Genomic DNA, 26875 nt, shown 5'->3' on the forward strand with positions numbered 1-26875 from the left:
TGTTCCCTGCTTTTGACTGCACTGGAGGGCCAGAGTCTCTGTACCAAGAGTGATCGCCAGCTTCGCGGTGTCAATGCAGGCCCCCCAGCAGGTCAGCAGATCAAGGCCGATGATGCATTGGTCTTGGATGTCAGCAAGCCAGAAGTCATGCACCACCTCCACATCCTTCACTCGGATCCGCAACGTTTCTTCCCCTGCATGTCAGTCCTCTCCCCCGTCACTGTCATCAGCTGGGTGTCAGTGGGTGACCAACCCATCACAAGCGGCCCGGACATCCCAGGGAGCACCCCAGGTCGTATTAGGGAAATGGTAGACCCCGCATCCACCAGGGCCCGGCAGGGCTGATCCTCAACACAGCAGCTCAGGTAGAGTCCCTTGATGTGGCCAACTAGGCCCACCACCGTGCATCGTTCTTGGAGGGGGGCAGGAAGCTGGAGCAGTGGTCCCCTCGCTACACCGCTCCCCCTCTCGTTTCCCTGAGGCCACGTAGTTCTGGTCTTCGGGGTGGGCGCCAGGCAGTCACGCGCCAGGTGGCCAGGCTCATCGCACCGGTAGCAGCGGCCGGTCGATCAACGGGGATGCCTCTGGGGCACCGAGGGCTGCAGCTGGAATATCTCCGCAGCCTATCCCTCCCTGCCGCAGTCTGTGGCTCTGATTTGGGGGGTAGTTTGGGGGGGTCACCTGCTGGTTAGGTCACGAGGCGAGCACCAGCTCAGCCCTTTCAGCCTCAAGGAGCGCCTCACAGAGAGTTCGAGGCGTGGCCAGGCGGACGTGTTGGCGCAGTCGCTCTGGAAAGAGTCCTCGCAGAAAAGCATGCAGGCTAAGCTGCTGCTGGGAACTCCGGGTAGCCACGACGAGCATATAGCAACACATCAGCTGCAAAGGTGCCCAGGCTCTCCCCTGTCCAGCGGCTCCAGTTGGTCAGCTGCTCCCTGCTCTGATCAGTGGAGTGCCGCTGCCCAAATCACCTCTCGAGTGCCATGGTGAGGGCCTGGAGCTCATGCTGATCTGCCGGGCTAGGTCAAGGAGTACCTGCAGTGCATCTCCTTCCAACGCTAGCGCTAGGTGTGTAGCAGCCTCTTCGTCGCTCCAGCCACTATGCCTCGCAGCTAGCCATACTTGTGAGAGGTAGGGCTCTAGCGGAGTTAGCCCATTGTATTTCGGTACCTTAGCTGGCGTTGTAGGCATCACTGCTTGCTGTCGGGGGCTTGGCCTATTGGTCGCCAGAGGCAGCCCACGAAGCATTGTCCTAGCGTTTGTTGCAGCAGGCCGCTGCTCCTCGACGGCTTGCTCCAGCCTCTGAATATCTCTCTCCATTCTGGCGAGGGTGAACTATCCCACTTCTGACACCAATGTGGCGAGCTCAGACAAGGAGGAGACAGAGGTAATGTCCAGTCTGGCATCCCGCAGTGTTAGCCAGGGAGCACAGCCGTTTAGCATTCAACAGACTAACACTAACACAACCACTTGGCGCAGCTCTAGCATAACAACAAAAAAAGAGCGTCACCTGTAACCATGACAACATAATGCTGCAAACCTGGAACAACAGAACATAGCTGTCAAAATCCCAAACAGCCCTGACCAGCTACAAAATTAAGCAATATTAAATAATAAGAAATTTTAGTGTATTTCGTGTACATGTTATTTTATGGTATGATATTTACAATATAGTACAAATCAATAATAATAAAGTTTAATTTAAATGTAAACAGGGGGCGTTAAGATGCTCATTAAAGTTTAATTATACAGTTTTAATTTCTTCCAAAATACTCCTACTCCTATACTCCTTTCTAAAATAAACCGAAAATAAATACATTTACCTGAATAAAAAATTCCTTTGAAATAATTTCTTTCTAAATGTCAGCTTTTCTAAGTGAAACATTGATGTTAGTGAGCCTCCTTTAAACCTAAAACCAAGAGTATACCCTCAAGAACCACCAACTAAAACAAAATTACATCCAAACAACCAAATAGTTAAAAAAAAATAAAAAATTAGTCCGATCTTTGCTGTTTGACAGGAGTGATGATTAGGGGGGCAGTGTTTGTGCCACTGTCACTACTACCAGGACTGAAAAATGGATAAAGTTTCTCTGTGAAGGTTTGGCCAGTATATGAGTGAAGAAGAACTGCAGCATTTACATCATAAAAGGAAACCAAACCCTCCTCATAATCCACAAAAACTCTCACCTTCTCTGGGTGATCATTCACAGAGAGAGGGACAGGATCGGCAGCAAGTGCAAAGTACTCATTTCTGTCCCTCAGACATATAGCCCAGTAGCCGTTCTCTGGGTTAAGTTTAATTTCTCCCTTCCTATTGACCGACCCTTTGGCCACTCCTAACGTCCACCCAGTCTTTCCTTTAACCTGGACGTCATAGTAAAGTCTTCCACAGGAGAAGCCTCGTGTCCTTAAAACAGAAATTGCAGGTTCAAATCTTTTTGAGCTGTCTGGCAGTTCCTTCCATTCATAATCACAATGAACTTGCTTCCCATCATTGGACAGGATGAGAGCAGGATGTGCCGTATTGGGATCCAAAGTAACATCCACCGCATTCTGCCGAATGTTGTTGAACTGAGCGTCCCGTATCATCTTCACCTCATTTTTGATGGTCTCTGTCAGCTCATCCACAGCTTTCACCAAAGCTGTCCTTGTGATTCCCTCGTATATTGCTGGACAGATGCTGACATCTGTCCAGTCTTTGGTGGGTGGAGCAGCATTCAGGGACGGGAAGCTCTGGAGGAAACGAAGACGGTCTTTAGAGCGTGAGAGTTCCTCCATCTCATCACGTCTCCTTGTCAGCTCAAAGGCCTCCTGCTCCAGCTCTGTGATATAAACTTTGGTCTGTTTCTCTGTCCTTTTCTGGTTCTCTTCAGTCATCTCGATTAGCTCTGCCTGAGCTCTTTCCAGAGACTTAATCAGAGCCGAGAAGACCCGAACACCATTTGCTGTCTCTCTGTCTGCAGCTTCTGTGCTGAGCTTTAAAGATTGTTTGAGCTCGTGGACTTTTCTTTGTCTCTCTTGGATCATGTGGAGAATTTTAGCCTCTGTTATCCCAAGTTGTGTTTTTTTTGCTTCATATTCCTCTTTCAGGGGAACTACCCGGTGAAATCTGTGATCTGCGTCCACACATGACTGACATATGATCATTTGTTCATTCTTGCAATAGAAGTCCAAAGGTTTGCCATGCTCAGCACACATCCTGTCTTCTTCTTTCTCCACAGAATTAAACAGCTTGTGAGATTTTAAGATGGACACTGTTTGATGAAAATGTAGATTAGCTACAAAGAAGAGTGTAAGAAAGGTTAAGCTAAGAATTATGAACAGGCAGGACTTCAGCGATGTCCGTTTAGGTGCAGCAGGAGCATCATAAGAACCTTTCTCTTGTATGGCATTGTGTTGTTCTGAGCTATCATCAGCTTTCTTTCCAACAGTTTTTCTAAACTGAACAGCCATCTCAGATATGAAAGTATTCACACCAAGCTTATATTTCCTATCCACCTGCTCTTTGCACATGGGACACTTGCGCTGGGAATTAAAATTTAAATGTTCTGTGATGCAGTCTTTGCAGAAGTTGTGTCCACATGGGAGTGTGACAGGATCCCTGAACACGTCCAGACAGATGCAGCACAAAAGCTGCTCTTCAGTCAGAAGATAGCTGGCAGCCGTCATGTTGATGATCTGCAGCCAAAAGAGAGAATGAATGGAGCCAAAACTTTTCTTAAAAACATAAAAAAACTCATATATTTTAAATATGTTCAATAACACTGTGTGTGTGAAATTGTAGGTTTCAGAAATTTTCTGCATGCCTAAAATTATTATTTTTTTGTGTGAAGTGAAGTAAAACATTGGCAATAAAAAGCATCTAATACATGAAGATAGCTATTGTACCCACTGTTGGTCAAGTTACATGAAAAAAGTAATTAGTAAATAATTACTTCTCCAAAATAGTAATCACGTCACTTTACTGATTACTTATTTTCAAAAGTAATTAGTTACTTAGTTATTAAAAACATGATATACAACCTGAATAGGTAATAAAGCAATGGACCTTTCAGCCCAATTCCATTTTTTATGCACAATTGATCATGTAAAATGTAATCAAATGATAAAGTCTCTTTAAAACTTGTATTATTTGTTTTAATCTTTTAACTTTATGCACATTGCATCAAGCAAAAATTAAACAATACAGGGAGTGCAGAATTATTAGGCAAATGAGTATTTTGTCCACATCATCCTCTTCATGCATGTTGTCTTACTCCAAGCTGTATAGGCTCGAAAGCCTACTACCAATTAAGCATATTAGGTGATGTGCATCTCTGTAATGAGAAGGGGTGTGGTCTAATGACATCAACACCCTATATCAGGTGTGCATAATTATTAGGCAACTTCCTTTCCTTTGGCAAAATGGGTCAAAAGAAGGACTTGACAGGCTCAGAAAAGTCAAAAATAGTGAGATATCTTGCAGAGGGATTGCAAAGCTTCTGCAGCGTGATCATCGAACAATCAAGCGTTTCATTCAAAATAGTCAACAGGGTCGCAAGAAGCGTGTGGAAAAACCAAGGCGCAAAATAACTGCCCACGAACTGAGAAAAGTCAAGCGTGCAGCTGCCAAGATGCCACTTGCCACCAGTTTGGCCATATTTCAGAGCTGCAACATCACTGGAGTGCCCAAAAGCACAAGGTGTGCAATACTCAGAGACATGGCCAAGGTAAGAAAGGCTGAAAGACGACCACCACTGAACAAGACACACAAGCTGAAACGTCAAGACTGGGCCAAGAAATATCTCAAGACTGGTTTTTCTAAGGTTTTATGGACTGATGAAATGAGAGTGAGTCTTGATGGACCAGATGGATGGGCCCGTGGCTGGATTGGTAAAGGGCAGAGAGCTCCAGTCCGACTCAGACGCCAGCAAGGTGGAGGTGGAGTACTGGTTTGGGCTGGTATCATCAAAGATGAGCTTGTGGGGCCTTTTCGGGTTGAGGATGGAGTCAAGCTCAACTCCCAGTCCTACTGCCAGTTTCTGGAAGACACCTTCTTCAAGCAGTGGTACAGGAAGAAGTCTGCATCCTTCAAGAAAAACATGATTTTCATGCAGGACAATGCTCCATCACATGCGTCCAAGTACTCCACAGCGTGGCTGGCAAGAAAGGGTATAAAAGAAGAAAAACTAATGACATGGCCACCTTGTTCACCTGATCTGAACCCCATTAAGAACCTGTGGTCCATCATCAAATGTGAGATTTACAAGGAGGGAAAACAGTACACCTCTCTGAACAGTGTCTGGGAGGCTGTGGTTGCTGCTGCACGCAATGTTGATGGTGAACAGATCAAAACACTGACAGAATCCATGGATGGCAGGCTTTTGAGTGTCCTTGCAAAGAAAGGTGGCTATATTGGTCGCTGATTTGTTTTTGTTTTGTTTTTGAATGTCAGAAATGTATATTTGTGAATGTGGAGATGTTATATTGGTTTCACTGGTAAAAATAAATAATTGAAATGGGTATATATTTGTTTTTTGTTAAGTTGCCTAATAATTATGCACAGTAATAGTCACCTGCACACACAGATATCCCCCTAAAATAGCTAAAACTAAAAACAAACTAAGAACTACTTCCAAAAACATTCAGCTTTGATATTAATGAGTTTTTTGGGTTCATTGAGAACATGGTTGTTGTTCAATAATAAAATTATTCCTCAAAAATACAACTTGCCTAATAATTCTGCACTCCCTGTATGCAACACCTCTCTGACATGAAGAAATTGTTTAATATTTAAACCAATTTTCTGCATATTTCAACATGTTTTTAGTAGAAGTGGAACAGCCGGAGCTTTGCCCAGTGCTGCAGCGGTTATGTCAGTGGGGAGATCCAGGGGTTTCTCTGTGAATTTCACATTCCCGTGGCAGCGTGCTAGATACTTGCTCTGTAGATTAGGGTTTTTTTTACGCTGTAAAAAGAAGTTTACTTCTCACACAGTGTGCAGCGGATGCTAATGTTTTTGTCACTTTTTACAGAATCAAACTCAAACTAAGGTCAGTACTTCCATGCTTTAAATGCTGCACGGTCGTACTCTCTCCTGCCCTCTATATATTATCCATTGTTGCTCTGCCCATGTCTGTTACCATGAACGTCGCACTTGCTTATGTCATTGTCATGAGACACTCACAAACCAAATCACAGTGTAGTAACGCAGTAATGCAGCATGCTTGCGGGAAAGTAAGGGTAATCTAATTACTTTTTGCAATAGTAATCCCTTACTTTACTCATTACTTGATAAAAGTAATCTGATTACAAGTGTTACTGCCCATCTCTGATTGTACCCATGTTTGGCTTGACAAAAAATGAGCTCAGGAGTTAGAGTAGATCATCTACTCACTGGAAGGTTTAAAAACTGCCTGCTCCTGTCTGCATGCCAAAGTGTACTTAGATGTTGAACCCTGATCTCACTGGAATATTACTGTTAGATAAAAATAACATGCAAATGTAGAAAAGAAGTGCGCTGATTAACCAGTCACACATTACAGAACTCGTTCCTGTGTGCTAGTGTTAAAATAGACACACTGCCAGTTAAATAGTGCCACACTTCTGACAAATTTAAAAGCAATAAACATAAAAGGCAAAAATATATGAGCTTTACTATAATTATGTAAAATCAACACAAAAACTGCATCTGAATATCTGAAGCAGTTACAATAATCATTGATTATGATAATTGATTATTTCATCTCATAATCTGCTGCCATTTTAAGGTAACTGAAATTGTACTAACCTGTGTGTCTAAGAGTCCTCTGCTGTGCCGCTGGAAGAATGAATTTATTTAATGTTACTCTTCCTTGTTATGGAAATACACTGAAACCTTTTCAGGCAAGCGTGCACACACCCATGACTGCGAGCAACCAATAAATTCTTTTGCTCACCTGAGCTTGTTTGCGTAAGAGCACATCCGTAAATCTATGTAAGATGCAAGCTGGGACAAAGTACACTGAGAGGCACTAATTGTCTGTCTTGACTTTAAACAGGCTATTCATGCTTGAAAGCAATATCAAACCACGGTAACACTGACTGTATAAACGTGTTGTAGCATGTGTGAGATTATTATTCTATCATATGTTATCCTATGCCTGTAATCGAAATGAGTGAATCATTATACTGCTGTAAGCCCCATCATATCTATTATGGAGAGTATGATCAGTAGTTTTAGTTTGCATTATACTTCTGAATTAAGAAAAATGTGAAAATCATTAGATTTCTTAGATAGGTTTATATTATCCTATACTGTTGATTTACTGTGAATGAATGATACTGTTTCATGACATTTCATACTGCTGAGTTAAGAAGAGGATATTGTGTGCAGAGGGCCTTGTTGTCTGATAACGGAGGAGACGGACCACATTCCACAAGAGTTTCACCCCCACCTGTTTTCTGCAAGCAGTAAAACAGGGAGCCGAGGCCATAAGTCAGGCTCAGCCAGGAGTTAGAAAACATGTGAATGTTAGGATTTTACGACTAGGTGGGGGCCATCAGAGGCTATAAGAGTTTGAGTAACCCTCCACCATTTTGAGATTTGCTGTGACCCTCTCCATCCAGATGGTTTGTGCTCAAAAGTGTTGAATTCTATGTAATAAAGTAATTGTTGATTGAGCATTTATACACCGAGTATTGTCCTTCCTTCAGCCCAAAGATCGAAAGAATTGGGAGGATTTAACACATGGCAGTTAGGGACGGGTATTGAAAACCGGTTCTTGTTGAGAACCGGTTCCCACTGTTTCAATTCCTTGGAATTGTTTGCCATTTTTGAAAACGATTCCCTTATCGATTCCAGTTGCCCCGAATGACGTCACCACGTTGCGGAACATCATTTGCAATATGCAAAAGCATTTGCTCACAAAACACACGATGACCTTAAATGAATGTTGTGTTTTTAATTCCACTCTGGACTCGTGAATCTCAACCCAGCAGCAGCGGTAACGTTTGCACGTCCTCTCTCGTTAATGCAGCAGGTAAATAATCAACTAACAGTGCATATTATGTTAGCGCAATCTGCCTTATTACAAAACCTGCCATTACTGTGCATTTAGGTGACCATGATGAGAGAGACAGACAGAGTCTGGCTGGCGCTCGCTGGCAGTTCTCGCTGCAGTCTACCGGTAGCGTCTCCTTTCAGGCCAGGATAGACGAATGTCACCGAGCAGTGACTAAGTTTGTGGTCAAAGGCTTGCACCCATTTGCCACAGCAGAATCCCCTTATTTTCAGTAAGTGAATGTGTTTAATTGTAGGCAGGGACATTACAGGATATTCTTGTGTAATTGCTACAGAATAATTTATGTTATACTTTGTTATTGCTACAGAAGAACACTTATTTTATTATTTTACATTTATATTTCTTTTCCTGGGGACCCTGTGACACCCTATTGAAGAGCCGTAGGCTGGATCTCTTAAGATCTCACTGTTGGGTTTGTAAGGCCATGCTACTCCTAAATTTCTATCTTGTTCAAAGAGAAGATATAAAACAAAGTTCTAAGCTAATCGACCTTAGTGTTCTCCTTTTTTTAAAAAGAATCGAGAAAGAATCGAATCGTTAAACAGAATCAAAAATGGAATCAGTATCGTGAAAATCTTATCAATACCCATCCCTAATGGCAGTTATCAACTTCATAATGTGTGGCCATCACACAGATGTAATACAGTGTCTGCTGGAATTAACATAAAATCAAATCACTTTTATTGTCACATCACACGTGCAGGTACATGGGTACAGCACATGCGAGTGAAATTCTTGTGTGCAAACTTCACAAGCAACAGAGGTGTGCAAAATGCAATACAATAACATAAGAAAAAGCAAAATATAAGAATCAGTAATCTGAGGATTATAACAATAAATATATGTACAAATATAAGAGTGTATACGCATTAGTGAATATGTATACTAAATATATATATCTACACACGTGTGTGTGTATACATATATATAAATTTAAATAAAGTAAAATAAAATATACAGAGGTCAGCAATTGGAAATGTGCAAAACAAGTGGCATTTATGTACCGTATGGAGTGCATAATGTTCTGGTGAGTGAAGGTGAGGTGTCTGTGAAGTGTTCAGCAGTCTGATGGCCTGATGGAAAAAGATGACTCTCAGTCTGCTGGTTCGGGACTGGATATTGCAGAACCTCCTTCCTGATGGAAGTATTCTGAACAGTTTATGGCTGGGGTGACTGGAGTCTTTGATGATCCTTCCCGCTTTCCTCAGGCACCGCTTCCTGTAGATGTCATGGAGGGAGGGAAGCTCACCTCCAATTATCCTTTCCACACACCACACCACTCTCTGGAGAGCTTTGTGGTTGTAAGTGGTGGTGTTGCCGTACCAGGTGGTGATGCATCCAGTGAGGATGCTCTCAATGGCACAGCGGTAGAAGGTCCTGAGGATGCGGAGGCTCATGCCAAATTTGGCCAGTGGCGGAGCGGGGGGTGGCTTACTGGGCTTAAGCCCTGGTTGTTTTTTCAGAAGCCCGGGGTCTTTTGGAGTGTCATTTGTTTCATAGTTAGATGCCTGACTGACAACTGTATAAAACAAAAAAACAAAAACTACACACAATAAGCACATAGTGCACACTGTGGGAATTTACGACTGTGCGTAAATTCCCCCTAATTATGATCCGAGCTCAGGCACTAAGCAACTGAGCGAGGGGCCGGGGGGAGCTGCTGCCTGTGAGTTTGTTGTTGGAGAAGCACAGAGAGGCAGACAGAGGAGAACTGAAGTTTGACCAGGTACCAAAGCAAATCATCCGTACTGTACAAATGATGTAAATATGATGGTGTATCACAAAAGATTGATGTCAAATTGATCACTTGACCCATATTACATTACTTGCTCTTCGAGTGAATCAACAAATGGCGAAATGAAAAGCCGAACAACAACAATGCTGTTTTTTCAGTCCTAGGAGAGAGAGAGAGAGGAACAGAGAGAGAGAGAGGAACAGAGAGAGAGAGAGAGAGGAACAAGAGCAGGTGAGACACACATGTTAGTCAAATGGTTTTTTTGCCAAAACTCATCAGAACATGTATCTCGTACCTAGTGTTTCTTTTTAGGTTTAAGATATCCTGCATATGTGATATATATTTTTTCCTATATGAAGCTATTCTTTTTTGAAAAAACTGAAAGCACAGCCTAATAAATCCCCCTCTTCGCAAAGTCCACTTGTTGATGGGATTTCGAATGCACTGACTTGAGATGTGTTTGATTGAAATCTCCAGCAATAAACAGCACCGTAAAAAAAACCCCTAAAATAACAGTAATATTCCGGCAGCTGGGGTGCCAAAATAATACCAGAAAATAACAGAAAATAACTTTCCCTTGAAAATGCAGTTATTTTCAGTAATGACAACACAGTTTGTTGCCCTAATTTTACATGGGATTTTGGCTTTTTCAAGTGCTTTTAAACATTAAATTAGGAACAATTTAACATGATTAAACAATGAAATTACCTATAAACAAGGTCAATGAATGCGTCAATATGAATAATAATACTTCAATTTACAGAAATATACAGTTAACAGTTGGTTTTAAATAATAATGGATTGCATCCATATAGCGCTTTATGAGACCCTCAAAGTGCTTTACAATTCCACTTTATAATTCCCCTCTGGCCATCACCAGTAGGCGCTAGGTGAAGTGCCTTGCCCAAGGACACAACAACCGAGAGTGTCTGAGCCAGGGTTCGAACCAGCAACCTTCTGATTACAAGTCGAACTGCCAACTCTTGAGCCACTATCGCCCTAATAATAATAATAATTATTTGATGTAAAAAAAGTTTATACCAATCATTTTATATAGTTTTCCATAGCATTACATTTGAATTTGACAGTTCAATCTTTCAAATGACAGACAAATATTTGTGGAATTATGATGCATTTGTGAATGTATTTTAACAATCTAAATATGCATATGTACAGACAAATACATTTAAAAAACAAGAATATTTTGTTTTATTACAGTGATTTTACGTTAATTTACATTTGAAATGTAAAATCACAGTCTATTTATGTAAATTTAATGATATTCTAGAAGAACAGTACAAAACTGTAAAATACACAGTAAAATACTTTTATATTACAATTTTTTTTACAGTGAGTTCATCGGGGTGTTGGCCTGGTTTCCTTCATCAGGCCACTCCCACATCGACATACTTTTTAGACAAGTATTTTCTTGGCACTGCCTATTTTGCTGCCTGCCTATAATGTGTGCTTTTGTCTTATTATTATTTGTATATATGTGTCTCCTGTTTACTACTTATACCATGTGTCATCTATTATATTGTTATTCTGGCAAAGCTGGTGTGTAGCACATACGTCTTGTACATGTACAATTACAATAAGGGCTATTTTATTCTATTCTATTTTATATAGGTTGGATGATAGTGCTTTAACCAAGATAAACCACAATCTTGCTTTACCTCCAGAGCAGAAATGTGGTTGTGTTGGAAAGATTTTTATCATCATTTTATTTTCAACTCATTATAGTACAATATACTGAATTAATATTTTTTTAACTGTCCTAAGGTTCACTGCTAATGCCAGACTGGTTTGTGGTAATTTCTGCTGCCTAAAGCTCTCAACTGCAGGACAACAAATGATCTTATATATTATCAAAGAGAACTTTGAAAATATAAATTTACAAAAATGTGACATTTTTGCCTTTCATATATTGCAATTAGAGGTAGGAGATTTTATGCAATGTTATAGTGTCCATTCTGTATATATCCTATAACACATTATTTTGTGTTATCTTTTACATGATACAAGCCGAACATCAAACCTTAGTATATTTTTTCTTTTAGTTGTGTCAAGGTTAAAATTAAGATTCTAATACTTTCATCAGACTAGCAAGTGTGGTTTTGGGGGGTTTTCAGCTTATGATTGCACTAAAGTGAACTGACAGCACTAAAAGTGATTTTAAAACTGTTGTCTTGTATGCTGAGGTATTACAGTTTTTCTCGATTGCTTAAACACTATAACCAGGCTTTTAAACTAAAATTTCAAAACCGTAACGCTATTTTTCAAAAAGCTCACCCATTTCCCTGAACTATAAACACTATTCCCTGCTTTGACACATGAGTCAAATTTGGTGAACTGTTACTGCAAAACTCTACACACAAATCCCTACATTTTTCAGTGCTTACACCATGTAGTCATTTAGAAAGCACTAGCATTCAATAATGTTAACTTAAGTCAGCATAGCTTGAGCTCAATTAGCACACAATTAACCAGGTGGAAACACTAGGAGTCAAAATTTATCACACACCAATCAGAACCTTCGATGGATAGATAAAAGGGCCAAAGTCAGCTCATTCAGGTTTGAAACAATGGATCCAAAGAGATGCAAAGGAAGAGGACGTGGTGGAGAAAGAGGACGTGGTGAAGGAGGAGGACGTGGTGAAGGAGGTGGAGGTGGAGAACGACGGCGACAAGGAAGGGGAAGAGCAAGGGCAAGAAGACAGTCAGTCTCGGATGAAATTCGAGCCACTTTAGTTGACCATGTCCTTGTCCATGGGATGACTATGAGGGAGGCTGGGCAACGAGTACAACCGAATTTGAGTCGCTTCACTGTTGCCTCCATCATCAGAACCTTCAGGGAGGAAAACAGGTAGGTGTACTTGCAGTAAGACTGCTTTGTACAGTAACTTTTAAGTTACTGAACTTATGTTTCTTGAGTTTCAGTATGTTTCCATTATTTTCCTGTAAAAAGAATGTGTGACAGTTACAGTAATGAGTGCTTCTATTTTTGTAGGACACAGAGACGACCACCTGGTGGAGGCAGGTTAAGGCTTTTGTCGGAGGAGCAAGAGAGGGAACTTGTAAACATGGTAATTGCAAATAATGTAATCCGCCTGCAAGAGATTCAAAGGAGAGTGATTGAGGATGATCATCTTTTTCGAGGCATAAATGCCATCAGCCTCTCCACAATTGACCGCATCCTCCGAAAGAATCAATTCCGGATGAAACAGGCATACCGAGTCCCTTTCGAACGAAACTCTGACAGAGTGAAAAACCAACGTGTGGAATATGTTCAGGTATGAGTTTGGATATTGTATAAAGTATTGTGTACCATCACCGCATGGCAGTTTATGCTGCCATTTCAGCACTCTTGAACTGTGGTTCAGGGTACCGATTGACTCTACTGTGTTATGTGTTTTGCAGAGAATCTTTGAGATTGAAGGACGGCCTGTTCCCCATGAAATAATCTTTGTGGATGAGGCAGGTTTTAACCTGACCAAAAGAAGGAAAAGGGGGAGGAACATAATTGGCCATCGGGCTATTGTAAATGTCCCTGGTCAGCGTGGAGGGAATGTCACTATGTGCGCAGCCATCAGCCAACGAGGGGTACTCCACCGCCATGGCGTACTAGGACCCTATAACACTATGCTTCTCCTTGCTTTTCTTGATGGTTTAAGACAACATATGTTCCAGCTGGACTACAGGGAACCAGCACAGCCAGAGCAGCCTCACTACGTTGTTGTGTGGGATAATGTCAGCTTCCATCGCGCTGCTCTGGTTCGTGACTGGTTTACCAATAACCCAAGGTTTTCTAATACCTTTCTGCCTGCATACTCTCCCTTTCTAAACCCGATAGAGGAGTTATTTTCGGCATGGCGGTGGAAAGTATATGACCGAGAACCTTATGTCCGTGTTCACCTCCTTCAGGCCATGGAAGAAGCCTGCCTATACATATCAGTAGATGCATGCCAGGGGTGGATCAGGCATGCAAGAGGATTTTACCCCCGCTGCCTGGCTGGGGCCAATATAGCCTGTGATGTGGATGAGATTCTCTGGCCTGACCCAGACCAAAGACAAGATGCTGAGGTGGAATAATGTTTTTTGGTGTGTGTTGTACTGTATAGTACATGAATAAAAATGTGCCACTGTACATACATTGGTTGCGTCTTTTGTGTTTATCATGTGAAAAGGTTTTTGAAGGGGAGAACCATAAGCAACCTAATTGTTTTGGAACTATTGTTTTGAATTAATTGTACCAGTGTGCAAAACTCTGTTGTAGTGTGTGTGTTTTTGAGGGCTTGTGTTTGATGTCTGAGGGCAAAGTTTGGTTTTTCAACAAGAGTGAATAGTTTTGGGTGTAGAGCTTCATTTTGACCTGAAAATAGGATGTTTGGGAAATTGAGTGAGATGTTATGGATTTGTGTTTACTGTTGTGAGAATATGAGGCATAGTTTCAAGAAATGTGTTTTAGCAATCGAGAAAAACTGTAATAAACTAAATTAGTAATCATTAATGCTTCAGTCATCAGTGTCTGTACCACTCAAATCAAATTCAAATCCTATTTGTCACAATCATACACAGTATGACATGCAGTGAAATGCTTATTGCAATTGCAATTTCTGACCATTAAAAATACAAGAATAAAGTGAAATTAAAAATCAAGTATAAAATTAAAGTCAAAGTTAAGGTGTGCAGAGTTAAGTGCATGTACAATGATGTGGTATGAGACCAGATCAGAAGTACATTATTGTTGTTGTTATTAAGGTGCACGCGCAGTGATTTGTAGAAATGTGTAAAGAGTCCAGTCCAGCACCTGGACACTCCTGAATAGCCTGGGGGAAGAAACTCCTCCTTATTCTCTCTGTGTTGGCCTTAAGGTAGCAGATGTATTTCCCTGACCTCGACAGTGAGAAGAGTTCATTATCGGGATGAGAAAGGTCTTTCATAATCTTCCCGGCTTTGGTACTGCACCGCTTAATGTAAATGGAATGCAGGGCAGGAAGCTCTCAGCAAATGATGTTCTCAGCAAGGCCCACAACTCCTTGAAGAGCTTGTCTGTCCTGCTTGGTGCTGTTCCCACACCAGGTGCAGATATTTCCCATCATATGCTCTGGATGGAGCATGAGTAGATGTTCTTGAGCACCTTCAGAGAAAGATTCTCTGAAAGATTCAAAAGGTTCTCTTCAGTCTGCCTGGAAAAAAACAATAATAAAATGGGCTGAGTGAAAGTGACATGGCATTAATCTGGCAGACATTCATGGTACTCTGAGGATAGTATTAGTACAACCCCTTCAATCGCACTGAATCCTCTGTGAGGTTCTTTAAAACTTCTAACAAGACTCATTTTGCTCGTGTCCATCTTATGAGTCAGCTCTTTTAGAGATTTTCCTCTGCTGGTTTCAGGTAAATCCAGGTTCTTTTTCTTTCTGTCGCCTTTGGTTTCAAACAAAAGTAGAGAATCAGCATTGTGTTCACTAAATGAGGTTTCAATTACAGCGAGAAGGATGAGTGTATCAGTGATGTTGTAACTGTCGCTCATCTCTCCACCTTCATTAACTTCCTGTTTCTAAACCTCGTCTCTCATTTCCTTGACCATGTTTGTTTAAATGAGCTGCCAATCTGGCAGCTGGAGCTCCAGAGCCACAATTACTCCAACATTAATACCTCAACATACAAGACAACAGTTCTAAAAACACTTTTAGTGCTGTCAGTTCACTTTAGTGCAAGCATAAGCTGAAAACCCCCCAAAATACACTTGCTAGACTGAAAGAAGTACTGGAATCTTAATTTTAACCTTAATACAGGGCCCTTGAACAACCTCTTCAAGGGCCCTGCAACCACAGTGTGATCTCAAGCTTCTTGACTAACCGCTAACACTCCTTTAAGGAAACTTTTTGGTACCCTAAGGAGGGGGGGGGGGGGGGGGGGGGGGGGGGGGGGGAGCAGACCATTACGAGCGGTTTCCATATCCTCCTTAAATCTGCCTCTGGGTTTTAAGAACTTTTTAATGATTTAAACCCTGTCAGGACAGTTGGAAATCCTTTAAGGACCCCTAAAGTTTTAATATCATCATAATCTTCACAAAGAGCCCCATATAGAGTTTCTAGAAACTCTCTAAAGTTCAGACTCAAACAGAACATGACCTAGAACATGACTCGACCTAAGAAGTCGAGTTGGTTGTGATTTTGAGGTTAAACACAAAACTGGACCCCATTTTGAACCTTAAAATATTTTTTATGTCCATAAGTTTAGAGATCAGAAAAACCTGATGAAAGGTCAAGTACTTAAGCTTAATCCTCTGAGAAGTGCCTAGCATTGCCTTTCAAATACTCGAAATGAAGAATCAGCACTTCTTCTAACTTCTAATTATTTTTATGTTGAATCTGTATTTTCAAAGTTCTCTTTGAACTGTAATGGAATTTGTTGTGCTGCAGTTGAGAGCTTTTGGCAGCAGATGGAGCCAAATTACAACGGGGATGCCAGTCTTGTTTGGTTTTATTTTGAAATCACTTCCCACTATCACACACTAGTTTCAGTATTTTCAACAATAAAACATGTCCACGTGACAGCATGGAGATCAAACTGACAGAATTAAGACAGAGTCAGTTTTTTAAAAAGACCTTCCTCTGCTGGTTTCAGGTAAATCCAGGTTCTTTTTCTTTCGGCCACCTTTGTTTCAGACAAAACTAAAGAATCAGCATCATGTTCACTAAATGAGGTCTCAATTACAGCGAGAAGGAGGAGTGTATCAGTGATGTTGTAACTGTCGCTTATCTCATAAACTTCCCGTTTCTAAACCTCATCTCTCATCTCCTTCACAGTGTTTGTTTAAATGAGCTGCCAATCAGGCAGCTGGAGCTCCAGAGCCACAATTACTCCAACATTACAGTTTTTCTCGATTGCTAAAACACATTTCTTGAAACTATGCCTCATATTCTCACAACAGTAAACACAAATCCATAACATCTCACTCAATTTCCCAAACATCCTATTTTCAGGTCAAAATGAAGCTCTACACTCAAAACTATTCACTCTTGTTGAAAAACCAAACTTTGCCCTCAGACATCAAACACAAGCCCTCAAAAACACACACACTACAACAGAGTTTTGCACACTGGTACAATTAATTCAAAACAATAGTTCCAAAACAATTAGGTTGCTTATGGTTCTCCCCTTCAAAAACCTTTTCACATGATAAACACAAAAGACGCAACCAATGTATGTACAGTGGCACATTTTTATTCATGTACTATACAGTACAACACACACCAAAAAACATTATTCCACCTCAGCATCTTGTCTTTGGTCTGGGTCAGGCCAGAGAATCTCATCCACATCACAGGCTATATTGGCCCTAGCCAGGCAGCGGGGGTAAAATCCTCTTGCATGCCTGATCCACCCCTGGCATGCATCTACTGATATGTCTAGGCAGGCTTCTTCCATGGCCTGAAGGAGGTGAACACGGACATAAGGTTCTCGGTCATACACTTTCCACCGCCATGCCGAAAATAACTCCTCTATCGGGTTTAGAAAGGGAGAGTATGCAGGCAGAAAGATATTAGAAAACCTTGGGTTATTGGTAAACCAGTCACGAACCAGAGCAGCGCGATGGAAGCTGACGTTATCCCACACAACAACGTAGTGAGGCTGCTCTGGCTGTGCTGGTTCCCTGTAGTCCAGCTGGAACATATGTTGTCTTAAACCATCAAGAAAAGCAAGGAGAAGCATAGTGTTATAGGGTCCTAGTACGGCATGGCGGTGGAGTACCCCTTGTTGGCTGATGGCTGCGCACATAGTGACATTCCCTCCACGCTGACCAGGGACATTTACAATAGCCCGATGGCCAATTATGTTCCTCCCCCTTTTCCTTCTTTTGGTCAGGTTAAAACCTGCCTCATCCACAAAGATTATTTCATGGGGAACAGGCCGTCCTTCAATCTCAAAGATTCTCTGCAAAACACATAACACAGTAGAGTCAATCGGTACCCTGAACCACAGTTCAAGAGTGCTGAAATGGCAGCATAAACTGCCATGCTGTGATGGTACACAATACTTTATACAGTATCAAAACTCATTCCTGAACATATTCCACACGTTGGTTTTTCACTCTGTCAGAGTTTCGTTCGAAAGGGGCTCGGTATGCCTGTTTCATCCGGAATTGATTCTTTCGGAGGATGCGGTCAATTGTGGAGAGGCTGATGGCATTTATGCCTCGAAAAAGATGATCATCCTCAATCACTCTCCTTTGAATCTCTTGCAGGCGGATTACATTATTTGCAATTACCATGTTTACAAGTTCCCTCTCTTGCTCCTCCGACAAAAGCCTTAACCTGCCTCCACCAGGTGGTCGTCTCTGTGTCCTACAAAAATAGAAGCACTCATTACTGTAACTGTCACACATTCTTTTTACAGGAAAATAATGGAAACATACTGAAACTCAAGAAACATAAGTTCAGTAACTTAAAAGTTACTGTACAAAGCAGTCTTACTGCAAGTACACCTACCTGTTTTCCTCCCTGAAGGTTCTGATGATGGAGGCAACAGTGAAGCGACTCAAATTCGGTTGTACTCGTTGCCCAGCCTCCCTCATAGTCATCCCATGGACAAGGACATGGTCAACTAAAGTGGCTCGAATTTCATCCGAGACTGACTGTCTTCTTGCCCTTGCTCTTCCCCTTCCTTGTCGCCGTCGTTCTCCACCTCCACCTCCTTCACCACGTCCTCCTCCTTCACCACGTCCTCTTTCTCCACCACGTCCTCTTCCTTTGCATCTCTTTGGATCCATTGTTTCAAACCTGAATGAGCTGACTTTGGCCCTTTTATCTATCCATCGAAGGTTCTGATTGGTGTGTGATAAATTTTGACTCCTAGTGTTTCCACCTGGTTAATTGTGTGCTAATTGAGCTCAAGCTATGCTGACTTAAGTTAACATTATTGAATGCTAGTGCTTTCTAAATGACTACATGGTGTAAGCACTGAAAAATGTAGGGATTTGTGTGTAGAGTTTTGCAGTAACAGTTCACCAAATTTGACTCATGTGTCAAAGCAGGGAATAGTGTTTATAGTTCAGGGAAATGGGTGAGCTTTTTGAAAAATAGCGTTACGGTTTTGAAATTTTAGTTTAAAAGCCTGGTTATAGTGTTTAAGCAATCGAGAAAAACTGTATACAATACATAACATTAATGGGCATCACTGTGGTTAGCACTATGTCCTCATGCATGTCTGGAGGAAGCTTCAGTTTCTGGGGGAAACCAACATGGGCACAAGGAGAAAATGCAAACCCCAAACAGAAGGCCCCGTCTGGGATTCAAACCAGGAATCTTAATGTCCTAATGTCTTGAGGCAACAGTCCTAACTACTCTGTGCACCACTGCATGATGTAAACACAATGCAACAAGGATGAGATACTGAGACATGAATGTTTCATGCAACTGAAGTAGAGTTGAGCAGATTTCCTACACTGTAAGGCTATTACAGGTCTCTGTGTTTGAATACACTCAGGGCCTTTGCCACTGCTCTCTTCTAGCTATCACAAAAACTAAAAATGGAGAGAATAAATTTAGGCATGCCCATCATAATCTTGTGATCCATTCAAGCATGGAGTGAAACAGGTCAGTTTAGCCTGCTTTATTTATTTATTTATTTTTAAAACAGTCTGTCTGAATTACAGCTCTAACCTCAAACCCAGAGGTTCACTTGTGACCTGCTGGACGTTACAAGGCTGAATCAATATATTGATTTTTGTGCTATAAAGTGGCTTTAAGAAAGTTTAGTGGCCTATATCAAAATAATGATTTTTATTTTATTTAGAGAAAAAGTTACCCCCACATAGGCTCCTGGATTTTACTTAAAAGGTCGGAAAGACTCAAAACCTGAACAAAATGTATACAAAGGAATGATAAAAGAGATGAAAAATGACAAAAGGAAATACTTGAAGGGACACAATGCTGACCAAAATATATGGAACTGCCACAAAATCTGTAAAAGGAGAGGTTAAAATTAAGAACTGATTCCAGATTTTGATATAAAACAAAAAAAAAGGACCACGATGAAAAGGGGAAAAAAGATCAACAGAAAATGACCAAAACGAGAAACACCAACATTACAGGTGTAAATATCAAATATTGTATTGTACAAACATCCATCCAGTGTTATGTGGTGTAAATATATAAACCCATTAGTGACTCTTACTAGTTGGCACAGAGTTGTATGAACAAAACAAGCTTGGTAGATTTGGTGAATCAAAGATGAATATGCATATTAGTGTTTGGAGCATCAGTGTAAGTGTAATAATAAAGTGTGAGTAAATGATATTTGAACAGCATTATTTTGCATATAGCTGCACTGCAGGCAGATATCATTGTCTTTTATAATGATAAAGAGTGTAGAATAATTTATGTGGATAAATCTAGTGAATGCAAGCAAGTAATTAATTGTAACCTGTTATTTTAGATTCTTTCCCTTCTAATATAGATAGTTACATTTTGTAAGTTTGTGGTTATTCTCAGTAGAATGTTACAATTCAGAGTGACAGTTCTCTCTATAAGCACGCAACTGTCATAAAACAAGTTCGTTTTAGTCATGAACCGGTCCTGAAGTCATCATTGAACTATCTAGACAATATCTAAACAGCCAACATCTGTCAACATGTATGCTACTGATTCAACCCTAAGCCATTTTGTACTTGTCTTCCGGGTATTATGAGAATTAAAATGCTAAAACTAAAATCGCGCCAGTTTTGACACACCCGTCAAAGCCTTGTGATCTAGCCAAGTTCTCAGTGAAACAGGTAGTTTACTCTGAGTGTTTAGTTAGTGTTGGCAAATACTCACTTCTAAAGTGAATATTTGCTTGAAAGCATAACATAAATCTGTCCCCTCACCCCAAACCTATCAAAGCAGATAGCTGCCCCTGCCTGAGCCTTGTTCTGCCAGAAGATTCTTATTTTTTAAATTAATTAATTTAAATTTTAAAAAGAATGTTTAAAAAGTTCTTCCTTCCCAGTGTTGCCAAGTAGTTTGCTCATAGGGGTCAATTTGATTGCTGGGATTTTCTCTCCATTAAAGTAGTCTTTACCTTAAAATGTAAAGTGCCTTGAGGTGGCTGTTATTGTGATTTGGGGCAATATAAATATGAATGGGACAAAAAACCTTCCAACAACCAATATTGTCAGAGAAAGGGTTAATGACAGTATTATAAGAAATTCTTCATGTAGCACTTAAAAAACCCAAACCAAACCAAAACAAACCAAAACTGCATAGTAAAAAAAACCACACAATTAAAGAAGCTTCTCGGATGAGAGGTGAAACGTCTTCAAGCAACTTAAAGAAGTCCAGACGCTTTTCTTTGCAAGCTCCTTTGACTGTCTGGAAGTAAGTTGATTTAACAGCACAATACGCTGCTGAACTACTTCCATTTTACTTCCATTTGCTGAGGCTCATGTACTGGTGACAAAGGAGAACGGTTGAGTTTCATCTCATAAAACTGATACCACTTCACCTTTAGGGTGAAGTCGAAGGCTGTATCAGTAAACCACTCTGAAGTCACGCGTGCCAGTGACAGCCCAGCAAAATCTTTGAAAATGGGAAATAAACAAGAAAAATTAACACCTGATGAGAAATTTTTAGAAAAACAACAAGCCGGAGCAGGACTAATCCAAAAGAAAGGGAGAGGAATGCAAGAGGTAGAGGCAGGCCTACACACACACCAAACAGTGGCTTTAGCACTACATGCTGGAGGTGTGGAAAAGAGGGACATTTTGTATGTGACTGTAAGAAACAAAGAAGACAGTGACTCAGAATAGGATAGCAGCTCAGGTGAAGAGAGAAGTTCAGACTAGGAAGAATATAATAATAATAATATATATATATATATATATATATATATATATATATATATATATATATATATATATATATATATATATATATATATATATATATATATAATAATCCCTCACCAAGTGAAAATTAGAGATCAAAGTAGTTTAAAGTAGTTTAAAAAGGGTTGGAAACAGACCCGACTGAATAGATATAAATACAAGATGAATAAAGTAAAATAAACAAAAGGCTAAATTACATTAGAGCTTATCTTTAATGTATTCAAACTAATAATAGCAAGGATAACAACCTGTAAACTGGTATTAACAATGAAACATAGTTGGGATGAAGATCATGCCCAGAATGAATAGAATGAAAGAAAATACACGATTCACACAAACACATATTAAATGAAATAGAGAGATGCATAAGGTACATTAAGGCTGTGTCATTGTTCAGCCAAGGAAAGTTTGTGAAAAGGAAAATGTCTCCAGCTTGGGAAAGGGTGAAACTGCAGATCACCTGCAGCCGTTGGTGGATACAAAATAAAATATAAATAAAATATTGTAATATACCATTGCTGTTATATAAAAAGATAATAGCATTAATAACGAGATAATATTAATATGAAGGGGCACCTCAGTCAGTTATGATGTGAGGTGGATAACTATTAAAAGCAGTCTGCATTAAGCTTAAGGTTTGCTCAAATTCAGTACAATAATATATGAGATGAAGAAAATAAAGAAAGTACCTAAACTAAATAAGTGCATAGAGGCACTTGACCTGCTTGAAAACCTGTCATCCTAGATGAGACATTGCTGAAATATAGAGCACACTTATACAAACAACTAATAAGCTAAACCCTTTATATAACGGCTAACGCTACAAAATTGAGAAGCTGAATTAAATATGTGGTCACTGCTAAGCTGATGAGCAAGTAACACGTTTTTTAGAGCAGGAGCTGCATGAGAGCTCAAACATGCAGCTGTCTGTGAGCTCAGTTTTTTCCCCTCATATTTCTGATTTGCCTTTGGCAGCAGCTTTTTTTGCACCCTGACTCATGTGTGTAAAGCGTTTATGCCATCAGCAATTTGTTTTTTGTTTTGTTTTGTTTTTAAAAATAAGTACATTTGTGATCACACTTGTGGATCACAGTGACATATAATGATTAGGCATATGATTTACTAATGCAGATGAAGTTTATTCTAAAGTTCAAGGAGAACAAAGAAGAAAAGCATCTTCAGTTGTGTCTTGGCTATTGTTCTCTGTGTAGTGTGCTGAGTTTTTGTTTTTTGTTTTTGACGTGTTGCTTGAGTGAGGAGTACTGTGACTTCTGAAGTAGCTCTCACCATGCGACCTTGATGATGATAAGTTCAGAGCCAGCTGAGAGCTGGGTTGTTTGCTTTGTTTTAGGTGACAAATCAGAAAAGTTAAATCTTAGTTTCTTGTCTTGAAAAAAAAAGGAAGGGGTTTTTGTGTTTCTCAGCAAAGAACAACTACAACTTCATTTTCTGTTTTTGAGAAAGGAGAATTTAAAATAATAATAATAATAATAATAATAATAATAATAATAATAATAATAATAATAATAATAATAATAATAATAATAATAATAATAATAAAGCAAACAAAGAGTGATGTTTTGTTTAAGTGGTGAAGAAAGCTAATACTGCAAAATACCGTCTAGTGCATGATCTGTGAGCAATAAATGAAATCACTGAAATGATGCCACCAGTAGTATCAAATCCCCACACTATACTGAATCAAGTCACTCCAAAAGAACAATGGTTCTCAGTGATAGACTTATCAAACCATCTACTCTAACGTAGATGACATTTTAGTGACTGGCCACACAGAGGAAGGGTCACTTGGCTGAGTTAAGGCCACAAGGTATCTTTAAATAAACTCTAATTATGGAGACCTGAAGTCACATGCTCAGGGCACATCCTCTCAGGTGAAGGCAGAAAGCTACTAAACAAAAGAAAAGAAGCCATACAAAATGCGCCACAGCCACAAACTAAGCATTTACATTCTTTCTAACTCCCAGTGAGCCTGAGTTATGACCCTTTCTCCCTGTTTTTCTACTTCCAACAAAGGTAGAGGTGAAGAATGTGTTCTGTTGTCTCTACTATCAGAAAACAGTGTAACACACTCACAGTAAGTCAGCAGTATAGGATAATACAAACCTATCTAATGAATCTAATGATTCTCACATTATTTTAACTCAGAAGTATGATGCAAACTAAAACTACATACTAATTACATAAGAAGTTTGATGTGGCCTACAGCAGTATCAGTACTCATTTTGATTACAGGTATAATGTAATATATAACAGCATAATAATCTCACAACTGCTACAAGCACATTTGCCTTTCTTAACACACGTGAGAGAAAGGCAGCTGTTAAGAAAATGCCCTTTTGTGGTGAGACAGGCCCTGCATGCAAGCGTACTAACACACATACATGCATGGAAGAACAGCTTACACTATAGCACACACTATAGATGCATCTGAACGCACACATACATATAAACATCCACATTCCAATGTAAGGAACAAACACCCACCGATGTATAAAATAAAGGCCAGGGCAGTCTCAGAGCTGCGAGTCTCTGAGCCCTCACTCTCATGTGGCTTCCCTTGCTAGCAAGAAAACCTGTGTGTTTCTCCTCTCTGATTCTCTGCTGAAGATGTCATGGTCCTGGGCCATGTTGGCCCAGTATTCTTAGTTTTCTTGTATGTTTGTATTTTGTTCCCTATTTAGGCCATGTTTCCTGAGTTGCCCTGTTGTGTTGTTCCCTAAGTGTTTTCCCTTCGTGGCTTTTACCCCCTGTGTGCCCCTCTGTGTATCTGTGAGCCCTCGTCTCTCCTTATGTTTTATTCCATGTTTTCCCCAGCCCGTTATGTCTGTGTTTTCCCCGCGCTCTCTCTCCTCCTGTCTGAACCTCTGTACTTCCTGTTTGACTCTGCCCGTCTCCCGTCAGTGTTATGTTCACCCCGCCCTGTCTCGTTATGGTTATCTGTGTCAGCTGTGTTCCCCGTGTGTTCCCACTTTCCTCGTTAACCCTCTGTGTATTTCTGTCTGCGTCTCCCTCTGTTCGGCGTCGCGTTCTCCCTCATGCTGTGTGTGGTTCTCCCTGTGTCTTCTGGTATATGTTACAATTAGCTTTTCCCAGTGTAGTTTAGTTTTGTATTGCTTTGGTATCACTGCTTTCGTTTGTCACCTGTCAGCAATAAAGCTGCATTTTGAGTTTATCCCCTGAGTCCGTGAGTTTGCATTTTGGGTCCTCATCCTGCCTGCCACACAGCGACCATGACAGAAGAAGTGTTTTAGAATACATCTCTTGACAAACAACATCAACAAAAAGAAAAAAATTAGTCCGATCTTTGCTGTTTGACAGGAGTGATGATTAGGGGGGCAGTGTTTGTGCCACTGTCACTACTACCAGGACTGAAAAATGGATAAAGTTTCTCTGTGAAGGTTTGGCCAGTATATGAGTGAAGAAGAACTGCAGCATTTACATCATAAAAGGAAACCAAACCCTCCTCATAATCCACAAAAACTCTCACCTTCTCTGGGTGATCATTCACAGAGAGAGGGACAGGATCGGCAGCAAGTGCAAAGTACTCATTTCTGTCCCTCAGACATATAGCCCAGTAGCCGTTCTCTGGGTTAAGTTTAATTTCTCCCTTCCTATTGACCGACCCTTTGGCCACTCCTAACGTCCACCCAGTCTTTCCTTTAACCTGGACGTCATAGTAAAGTCTTCCACAGGAGAAGCCTCGTGTCCCTAAAACAGAAATTGCAGGTTCAAATCTTTTTGAGCTGTCTGGCAGTTCCTTCCATTCATAATCACAATGAACTTGCTTCCCATCATTGGACAGGATGAGAGCAGGATGTGCCGTATTGGGATCCAAAGTAACATCCACCGCATTCTGCCGAATGTTGTTGAACTGAGCGTCCCGTATCATCTTCACCTCATTTTTGATGGTCTCTGTCAGCTCATCCACAGCTTTCACCAAAGCTGTCCTTGTGATTCCCTCGTATATTGCTGGACAGATGCTGACATCTGTCCAGTCTTTGGTGGGTGGAGCAGCATTCAGGGACGGGAAGCTCTGGAGGAAACGAAGACGGTCTTTAGAGCGTGAGAGTTCCTCCATCTCATCACGTCTCCTTGTCAGCTCAAAGGCCTCCTGCTCCAGCTCTGTGATATAAACTTTGGTCTGTTTCTCTGTCCTTTTCTGGTTCTCTTCAGTCATCTCGATTAGCTCTGCCTGAGCTCTTTCCAGAGACTTAATCAGAGCCGAGAAGACCCGAACACCATTTGCTGTCTCTCTGTCTGCAGCTTCTGTGCTGAGCTTTAAAGATTGTTTGAGCTCGTGGACTTTTCTTTGTCTCTCTTGGATCATGTGGAGAATTTTAGCCTCTGTTATCCCAAGTTGTGTTTTTTTTGCTTCATATTCCTCTTTCAGGGGAACTACCCGGTGAAATCTGTGATCTGCGTCCACACATGACTGACATATGATCATTTGTTCATTCTTGCAATAGAAGTCCAAAGGTTTGCCATGCTCAGCACACATCCTGTCTTCTTCTTTCTCCACAGAATTAAACAGCTTGTGAGATTTTAAGATGGACACTGTTTGATGAAAATGTAGATTAGCTACAAAGAAGAGTGTAAGAAAGGTTAAGCTAAGAATTATGAACAGGCAGGACTTCAGCGATGTCCGTTTAGGTGCAGCAGGAGCATCATAAGAACCTTTCTCTTGTATGGCATTGTGTTGTTCTGAGCTATCATCAGCTTTCTTTCCAACAGTTTTTCTAAACTGAACAGCCATCTCAGATATGAAAGTATTCACACCAAGCTTATATTTCCTATCCACCTGCTCTTTGCACATGGGACACTTGCGCTGGGAATTAAAATTTAAATGTTCCGTGATGCAGTCTTTGCAGAAGTTGTGTCCACATGGGAGTGTGACGGGATCCCTGAACACGTCCAGACAGATGCAGCACAAAAGCTGCTCTTCAGTCAGAAGATAGCTGGCAGCCGTCATGTTGATGATCTGCAGCCAAAAGAGAGAAAACGTAAAAGGATTGTGACCATGTAAACGTAACTTTCTCACGGAACACATTGTACTTCTCTGCTGTAGAAACTTACACAGCTTCCAGCAGCCACATTACAAACAGTGATTACTTCATCTTACAATCTGCCTTTATCTTATGGTAACTGAAATTGTACTGACCTTTTGTCACCGTCTGGCTGGCAGACCGTGGAGGTGTAGGG

The 26875-nt window shown here is 40.7% G+C and overlaps 1 protein-coding gene across 1 annotated transcript; it reads right to left on the reverse strand.

Moving 5' to 3' along the window:
- Positions 1 to 1717: 1717 nt before the first annotated feature.
- LOC113009497 (uncharacterized) lies at positions 1718 to 26857 on the reverse strand. The gene is made up of 4 exons (XM_026147808.1): positions 26835 to 26857; positions 24978 to 26654; positions 6770 to 6799; positions 1718 to 3678 (listed from the first exon to the last, which is right to left on the reverse strand). The coding sequence occupies exons 2-4, from the start codon at positions 26643 to 26645 to the stop codon at positions 1993 to 1995; spliced, it is 3384 nt and encodes a 1127-aa protein (XP_026003593.1). The 5' UTR covers positions 26646 to 26654; positions 26835 to 26857; the 3' UTR covers positions 1718 to 1992.
- Positions 26858 to 26875: the final 18 nt, after the last annotated feature.

The sequence above is a fragment of the Astatotilapia calliptera genome, chromosome 17, assembly GCF_900246225.1.
Source record: "Astatotilapia calliptera chromosome 17, fAstCal1.2, whole genome shotgun sequence".
NCBI lineage: Eukaryota > Metazoa > Chordata > Actinopteri > Cichliformes > Cichlidae > Astatotilapia > Astatotilapia calliptera.

What these genes read in the sequence shown, in the direction of transcription:
- LOC113009497 (XM_026147808.1), bottom strand. Translation starts at nt 26,645, where the DNA reads ATGACGGCTGCCAGCTATCTTCTGACTGAAGAGCAGCTTTTGTGCTGC. An exon ending in CTCCTGTCAAACAGCAAAGA is followed by an intron (nt 6,800 to 24,977) that starts TCGGACTAATTT and finishes TCATTCTTCCAG; the next exon opens with CGGCACAGCAGAGGACTCTT. An exon ending in GAGGACTCTTAGACACACAG is followed by an intron (nt 3,679 to 6,769) that starts GTTAGTACAATT and finishes TTTTGGCTGCAG; the next exon opens with ATCATCAACATGACGGCTGC.